The 8962-nt window shown below is 50.0% G+C and overlaps 1 protein-coding gene across 1 annotated transcript in view; it reads right to left on the bottom strand.

Annotated features, from left to right (window-relative positions):
• LOC140896510 (uncharacterized) overlaps positions 1 to 8962 on the bottom strand; it is a 346326-nt gene that overhangs the window by 5266 nt on the left and 332098 nt on the right. The window contains exon 13 of the mRNA XM_073308434.2: positions 6434 to 6580. Coding sequence (XP_073164535.2) covers positions 6434 to 6580 — 147 coding nt within the window. The remainder of the gene's footprint in view (positions 1 to 6433; positions 6581 to 8962) is intronic.

Here is an 8962-nt window from a genome sequence, read left to right as displayed (position 1 = left end):
TGTCGAAAGAATAGTAAATATGGCAGGCGACCAGCTTGGCTTAACGGTGAAATCCTTGCGGATCTTAAACATAAAAAAGAAGCTTACAAGAAGTGGAAGATTGGACAAATGACCAGGGAAGAGTATAAAAATATTGCTCGGGCATGTAGGAATGAAATCAGGAGGGCCAAATCACACCTGGAGCTGCAGCTAGCAAGAGATGTTAAGAGTAACAAGAAGGGGTTCTTCGCAGGTATGTTGGCAACAAGAAGAAAGCCAAGGAAAGTGTGGGCCCCTTACTGAATGAGGGAGGCAACCTAGTGACAGAGGATGTGGAAAAAGCTAATGTACTCAGTGCTTTCTTTGCCTCTGTCTTCACAAACAAGGTCAGCTCCCAGACTGCTGCACTGGGCATCACAACATGGGAAATAGATGGCCAGCCCTCTGTGGAAAAAGAGGTGGTTAGGGACTATTTAGAAAAGCTGGACATGCATAAGTCCATGGGGCCGGATGCGTTGCATCCGAGAGTGCTAAAGGAGTTGGCGGATGTGATTGCAGAGCCATTGGCCAATATCTTTGAAAACTCGTGGCGAACGGGGGAAGTCCCGAATGACTGGAAAAAGGCTAATGTAGTGCCAATCTTTAAAAAAGGGAAGAAGGAGGATACTAGGAACTACAGGCTGGTCAGCCTCACCTCAGTCCCTGGAAAAATCATGGAGCAGGTCCTCAAGGAATCTACCGTGAAGCACTTACATGAGAGGAAAGTGATCAGGAACAGTCAGCATGGATTCACCAAGAGAAGGTCATGCCTGACTAATCTAATCGCCTTCTATGATGAGATTACTGGTTCTATGGATGAAGGGAAAGCAGTGGATGTATTGTTTCTTGACTTTAGCAAAGCTTTTGACACGGTCTCCCACAGTATTCTTGTCAGCAAGTTAAAGAAGTAGGGGCTGGATGAATGCACTATAAGGTGGGTAGAAAGTTGGCTAGATTGTTGGGCTCACCAGGTAGTGATCAATGGCTCCATGTCTAGTTGGCAGTCGGTATCAAGTGGAGTGCCCCAAGGGTTGGTCCTGGGGCCAGTTTTGTTCAATATCTTCATAAATGATCTGGAGGATGGTGTGGATTGCACTCTCAGCAAATTTGTGGATGATACTAAACTAGGAGGAGTGGTAGATACGGTGGCAGGTAGGGATAGGATACAGAGGGACCTAGACAAATTGGAGGATTGGGCCAAAAGAAATCTGATGAGGTTCAATAAGGATAAGTGCAGGGTCCTGCACTTAGGACGGAAGAACCCAATGCACCGCTACAGACTAGGGACCGAATGGCTACGCAGCAGTTCTGCGGAAAAGGACCTAGGGGTGACAGTGGACGAGAAGCTGGATATGAGTCAACAGTGTGCCCTTGTTGCCAAGAAGGCCAATGGCATTTTGGGATGTATAAGTAGGGACATTGCCAGCAGATCGAGGGACGTGATCGTTCCCCTCTATTTGACATTGGTGAGGCCTCATCTGGAGTACTGTGTCCAGTTTTGGGCCCCACACTACAAGAAGGATGTGGATAAATTGGAGAGAGTCCAGTGAAGGGCAACAAAAATGATTAGGGGTCTGGAACACATGACTTATGAGGAGAGGGTGAGGGAACTGGGATTGTTTAGTCTGCAGAAGAGAAGAATGAGGGGGGATTTGATAGCTGCTTTCAACTACCTGAGAGGTGGTTCCAAAGAGGATGGTTCTAGACTATTCTCAGTGGTAGAAGATGACAGGACAAGGAGTAATGGTCTCAAGTTGCAGTGGGGGAGGTTTAGGTTGGATATTAGGAAAAACTTTTTCACTAGGAGGGTGGTGAAACACTGGAATGCGTTACCTAGAGAGGTGGTAGAATCTCCTTCCTTAGAAATTTTTAAGGTCAGGCTTGACAAATGATTTAATTGGGGATTGAGCAGGGGGTTGGACTAGATGACCTCCTGAGGTCCCTTCCAACCCTGATATTCTATGATTCTATGACCTGGAGCAGATCACTGCAGATTACGTGGCTCTGGGAAGAAGGATAAAAGAGTTTGGGGTGCAAGTGGGGTTCTCGTCCAGTCTCCCTGTTGAAGGAAGAGGCCTGGGTAGTGACCATCGAATCGTGGAAGTAAATGCATGGCTACGCAGGTGGTGTTGGCAAGAGGGCTTTGGCTTTTTCAACGATGAGCTGATGTTCCAGGGAAGTGGATTACTGTGCTGGGATGGGCTCCACCTATCCAATACTGAGAAGAGCATCTTTGGTCATTGTCTGGCTAACCTGATAAGCACAGCTTTAACCTAGGGATGGTGACAAAAATCCGGCCAATTCGCATCTAGGCTCAAGTAACGAAGACAAAGGCAAGGGGTAATTTCTGGAGAAGGGACTAGAAATCACAACTGTATTAAAAAGGCAAGAGGAAAAGCAACAGTCTGCAGTCTGAAAAATATCTTCGATGCCTCTATACAAATGCAAGGAGTATGGGGAACAAGCAGGATGAACTGGAAGTCATAGTAGATAAAGAAAATTATAACTTAACATCGGCATCACAGAGACTTGGTGGGAACAACACCCACGATTGGCGTACCAACGTTGAGGGCTATAGCTTGTTCCGAAAGGACAGGTATGGGGAAAAAGGAGGAGGAGTTGAGCTGTACATCAAGACTGGCTACATTTGCTCCGAGATCCAAGGGGAAGTGAGCGACAGGCCTACTGAGAGTCTCTGGGTGAGGATAAGGGAACAGAACCGTAGCGATGTTAGGGTGGGGGGTCTATTATAGACACAAAATCAGGAAGAGGAAGTGGATGAGTTAGTCTACAAGCAGGCAACAAGATTAACTAACACATGAGCTAGTATTGATGGGGGATTTTACTTCCCTGATATCTGTTGGAAGGCAACTGCTGCAAAACATAATACATCCTGCAAATTCTTAGCATGTGCATGGGACAGCTTTCTGATTCAGAGGTCCTGGACGCGCCTTCCCTGGAGGTTTTCAAAAGGAGGCTGGAGCCACCTGTCTTGGATGGTTAGACACAACAAATCCTGCATGACCCTTGCAGTCCCTCTAACCCTATGGTTTTCTGATTCTATTAATAGAGCCCGGCAAATCTGCAGATATCCGTTTTATATCTGCAGATGTGGATATCCCCAGATGATTTTTGCAGATTGCAGAGCAGATGTGAATGCAAATTTTGTATCTGTGTAGGGCTTTATCCATGAAATGGATCAAACCCTCTGAATAAAAGAAACATTGGAGAAATTTCCTATACACTTCCACCATCTACTGGATATTGATGGAAGCAGCAGAGAAAGTGAGCAAGTTGAAAGCTGAGCGCCAGCTGGCAAATGACCGATAGAAATCCGAGGGTGCCTCCAGTGAATCCCAGACTCAGCGTAGACACAACTGAGGTCATCAGCAGACGGCACAGCCCAGGGCTGACCAAAGCTGCAGAATCCCCAGTGCAACAAGTAAGTGGTGAGATTCCATTTCCATTTCTATTGTTGGGAGTGGACCACATCCACCCTGATCGAATTGGCCCTGTCAACACTGGTTCTCCACTTGTGAGGTAACTCCCTTCTCTTCATGTGTCAGTATATTTATGTCTGCATCTGTAATTTTCACTCCATGCATCTGAAGAAGTGGGGTTTTTACCCACAAAAGCTTATGCTCAAGTAAAGCTGTTAGTCTTTAAGGTGCCACCGGACTCCTTGTTTTTTACAGACTAACACAGCTACCTCCTGATACATTTCAGAGATTGTTTCTCCTTCTGTTCTTTCACATAAATAACTGAAGTTTATCTGGATGAAGTTGACACTCTGTAGTGAGACATCAAATAACCGCATTTTAGATTCTGGCTAATGCTATATGCATGACCTCCTTTATAAATTCAAGCAAACTGACCTAAGAGAGATCTGAACCATAACTTCAAACAATTGCTTTTCATATTCTAAACCTGCCCCTTTTGGACCAATCCACTCAAATACCTGGGACCGTATTCTTGAAAGTCCCTTAAAGACAAGAATATTCTTACTGCTTGGAGAAGTACTGAAAGCATGATAAATGTATTGGGTACTAAGAATTGATGACTGATGTCAGAAGTAAATGTAATATGAAATCTTGGTGATTTGCATTGTTCCTCTGTGTAACTGCTAGCATCAGCCCTACTCTGGACTGTATTGGTGTATTTAGTACTTGCCTAGAACACTGGTTGTGTTTACACTTGCCTGGTGAACTGCTGATTGTATATTGATGTGGCTCTGCATGAATTAATAAACTGTTAACTGGTTAAGAATAATCAAGTGTCCTGATTTGAGAAATACCGTTCAAGTTAAAAGTTGACCTGAAAAGACCCCAGTTCATCTACAGAGCTAATGCTCCCTGGACTCAACACACAGGGGCTTATTCTGTTCGATTCCATTCTAGATACGCTAGAACACGTAGCCAATTGGCAAATCTAGGTTCCAGGTTTAAAATCTAACTGGTACCTCAGAAAATTCCTGCAGTTGACTCCCTTGTGAGCTTAAAGAGTCTCTCAGGATTGTCAGTCTTGTGCCCTGGGTCGACAGGGTGTGAGAGAGGAGAACCCGATTGTGTCCTGCTTTGGGGCTGGCCACAGCTGCAGAACACCCTCAGCCTGCGAGGGGGAGGTGACTATATTGCTAGTTATGTGGCACCAATCAGGCTGATGGGCCAGCTTTTCAAAGGCAGGAACTGGTGCGTTACTTGGCGCTCATGCAGTTGATGCGGCACGGGCACTGCACAGGGGATTTGCTCGTCTGTGCCTGTCAAAATCTGGTCCTAGAGCTAAAATGCGGAGAGCCCAGATTAGTAAATGCACCGAAAACAGAGTCCCAGAAGCAGCAGGTTAGTCAGTGTTTCACAGCAGCAGGCTGAGAATGTCGGCTTTAACGAGGTCCCTCGTTTAGTCTTGCGCTGGCTGGATGGGGCCATGCTGGCATCTGGTCAAGTCTTCCCTAGATCTCACCGCTCTGTCCACTCTAGCAGCTTTCTGGAGCGTCCTCCCACAAGGGCACCGAACCCCCCTCCGTACAGGGCCAGTTCATCTACAGAGCCCGCCTGAGAGCCGGTGCTGCTCCCCTGTGCTCCAGCTCAGCAAGGAGCCAGCCACTCCCCGGCAGAACCCAATGAGAGCAAACCCTCCCAAAGAGAGACTGGCCTCCAGCAGCACGTGGGTTAAACACCCTGTGGTCAGTTCAGCACTGAACTGCCGAGTCTCTAAGGTTCAGGACAGCAATCAAAGCGAGGTGCTGCTGCAGGAAGCACAAGACACTGATTTCTAGTTTAATAGCAGTGACTTCCACTAGAGTGACAGTTCTGATCGTCACTTCACCACGTCTGTCAGGACCCTGCACAGTTCCTCCTCTTTCTGCTTATTGTGCCTAATCTGCTGGCTCATGTGCAATGCAGGCTCCTGTCCTGGAAGGAGTCTCAGCGCTCCTGGTAAAGCAGGGCAGGAGGGGCTGGGTGCAGGATGGAGAGCACGGGCTGAAAGTCTGTGGGCCTGATCCTGCTCTCACAATGAAAATGCCATGGCAGCCAACGTGTTACACAGAAGGAGGTAAGCGCAGAACCAGGGCCACTGATTCCTGATGGATTTCACAATACTCTGTCCTGTCCCCTCTCTGAGGCAGACGACCAGGAGGTGAGGACAGCAGGCTCCCACCCGCCAACCTCACTCATAAGAATGAGGAGCTGCAGGGCTGATGCAGCTGTGAGAGGGACTTGGAGTTCAGCCTGGGCCTCTCCAAATGCAGCCACAAGCCTTCTCGAGTGAAGCCGGGCACCCACAGCCTTGCCTAAGCTGGGCTGGCTTAGTCCTGACGTGACATGGGAGATCCCAGCATGTCCAGGCAGTGGGACAGGTGCCAGAGTGCACGGGGCTTGGGGCATGTCAGTGTCGCCCATGCTTGCAGTCATTCTAGTTCCCCGCCACTCTTCACAGGAGCAGTATCACTTCCTGCCCTATGTCCTTGTGTAATGCTGCTGTGGCCATTACATGGCTGCCATGTTTCCCCCCAGACCTGACTGCACTATGTCAGCTAAGGCGATCCCTCGGGATGTTAAGGGTGCCTTAGGATTCCTTAGGACAACAGGTGCTCTCTGATGACAAGCACTTCCCAGGTCGATGGGGAAGGGACCCTGGATAGCTAAGAAGTCTCTAAGGCAGGACGTTGCCTAATCTCTTTCAGTTTCTGAAGCAGAAATCCTGGGCCGCATCTCCTGAGGCTAGCCATGGGTGAGTGGAGGGCCAGGACCTGCCAACAGATTTCCTCTTGCTCACTTTGAGCACCTGGATGTAGCAAATAACCCTTATCCAGAGTGAAGCCCCCCCCCACCCCTTTCTAGCCAGTCCCTTTCCTGAGAGCAGTGCCTGGTCCCCATTGGACAGACCCTGCTGGACACGCCCACCCCTGCAGTACCTGCTCTTCAGTGCCCTGGTGCTTTTCCAGGTGTTTCTGCAGCTGGCTCTGCAGTGTGAGGATGGTCCTGTCCTGCTCTGCTGTCCTCCACTGCTGTGCTTGGCTGTCCTTCTGCAAGCTCTGCAGCACCTCACTCCTCTCTGCAGCCTGCATTGCAAGCGGACAGTGTAACTAGCTGGCCTTGCTGGCATCGTACATACAGCTGGGCCAGGAGCTCATGTGGCATGAGAGAGAGGTCAGGGTGGGGGCACCTGCCAGCCTTCTCCAGGATCTCTGGACGACTCAAAGCAGAAAGCCACTGCAGGGGTGGGGAGGGCAGAGGCTGGCTCGCACCTCCAGCCTCTGTAACCCCAGCCCTGTAGCCACTGGAAGGCCCTAGCAGGAACGTGCTGTGCTCTCGGCGGAGCTATCGACCACCCTGACTGAGGCTGTTGCTCCGTGTTGCTACCTGTCCGAAAGGGTAGAAATAACAGAAACAAGTTGTTGGAAATTAGATTTCAATCCCTCCACGCCCTTCCCTGGCGGCGTGGCTCCCTGGCATGGATCAATAGTGTTTAGACAGCCAAAGAGGTTTTTCTTCCCCTTAAAGCATCAGATCAATAGTGAAAAAAGCTGTCTAGCCCTCTGTGTGCATGGCAGTAAATGGGAACATCAGAGGCCTCCAGCTGAACGAATTGACTGGAGGCAGTAGCAGGCCAGCACTTGGTAAGCAAGAGCCCAACAGCCAAGTGGAGATGGGGAGAGTGTCTGCCTGAATGGGGGCCCACAAGCCGTTTCAGGGGGGCCACGGATCCCTGCAGCTGGAGCCCCTCGCCCCTCATGGGGCTAAAAGTGGGAGCTGCTGGGCTAAAGCCCTGAGCCTTGGTGCTCCTGACGAGCTGAAGCTGGGCGCCAGGCGGCTGAATCCTGGAGCCCCAACCCCCCGCACAGGGCTAAAGCCCCAAGCCCCAGCACCTCCTACAGGGCTGAAACTGAGAGCCGTGGGGCTGAAGGCCTGAGACCTGAGTTCCGGTTCCCCTGTGGGGCTCGAGCCCTGTGCCCCCCCCGCCAAATAGAATTCAAAGTACACCTATGACTAAGGGTCCCCCTCTCCCTGCGAGGGCCTGGAGTTTTTATAGCATGTTGGGGGGGGCACAGAAAGAAAGAGGGTGAGAACCCCTGCTCTACACTATCTGGCTCCAAGACGGGCTCTTTCTTTTCCCACTATTTTCACTAGCAGAAGGCCAAGGCTGTTCAGTGGAGGTAGGAAGAGGCCCTCGCTGCCGCCATTGCCACAGAGGGAGGGAGAGGTGGCAGCCGATGTGCAGGGCAGGGGAAAAGCAGCAACAAAGCTGTACCCAGCTATCACTGCCCTATTTTAATGTGTCTTAAAGTGGGTTTCTGTAGTTTGGATGGTGCATTTCACACTGGTGCGAGGTGGGGACCTGAGCACCTCTTAAGTATATCAGCTGGGCCACAGCAGGGGCTGCAGGGTTGGGCCTGCAGCCAGAGATGAACGACCAGAGGGCAGAGCAAGCGGTGATGGCTCCTTGGCTCATTCAACTTTTGGCCTCCTGAATGGGACAAGAGGGCCAATTAGCTGCTCTTTTGCTTTGCGTGCTGATAAGGTGCCTGACAGCAGGTGCATTTGCATGCTCACTAGCCTGCCTAAAGTGTCTGAAAAATCTGCTCTTATGTATGTTTATTGCACATGAGGGTGATGACACCAAGGAATAAACTCGTTTGGGTCTGTAACTATGGGATAAATTGCATTTGTTTTGCCCCCGACGACCTCCTCACTTGCACAGAAGGCCTGGCTCCATCCCCAATCTGCACCTCCCAGCACTGCAAACCGCAGCCACCTCCTTTTAAAGACCCTGCCATCAAAACGGTTCCTCCTTTCCGCACAGGAATGGATCAGGCAAAAGCAAGAGCTGAAAATGATACTTAACCAGTCTGGCCTGGCCCAGGGAGTGACTCCATGTTTCAGAGCCCATCAGCTAGGTGGGGTAGAAATGCTTGTTTTAACCCTTGGGAGCTGGGATGCCAGGCATTTCGGGAAGATGCTATACACAGAACTTGGCCCAGCTACTTCAGCTCTGCTAAGGCTGCAGGGGGATGCTCAGGCAGCAAGCAGTGACTGGAAAGCTGCTCCAGAGGGGTAGCTGGCAATTTCCCCACTTTTGGAGAATCTCCTGGGTGTTATAAAATCAATCTGGCCAGCTCTCCAGGGCCCTTCCACAGAGGGGTGTGTTGCAGGTATCCAGGAGGGCACAGCACCCTGACCAGCCTTTGGCATGCAGCATGCTCCCTCTGATCAAACACTCTGAATAGCTGTTACAAGTGAGGCTGGCTGGAAAGCAAGAACCCCATTTTGCAAAAGGTGGAGGTTTTGGAGCTTGTGTTTGTGCTGCAGCAAGATGGAGTGGCCACCTCAACCTCTTGAAGTTTTTTGTGAAAAAGCCAAACCAACCGGAGTCAGAGACACCACCAGACTCAGTACCACATGACAGTGATATAAAATTAACGTGGCACAAATTAAATAGATTA

The sequence above is a fragment of the Lepidochelys kempii genome, chromosome 12 (genome assembly GCF_965140285.1).
Source record: "Lepidochelys kempii isolate rLepKem1 chromosome 12, rLepKem1.hap1, whole genome shotgun sequence".
Taxonomy (NCBI): domain Eukaryota; kingdom Metazoa; phylum Chordata; order Testudines; family Cheloniidae; genus Lepidochelys; species Lepidochelys kempii.
This window is presented reverse-complemented; position numbering and strand designations above follow the sequence as displayed.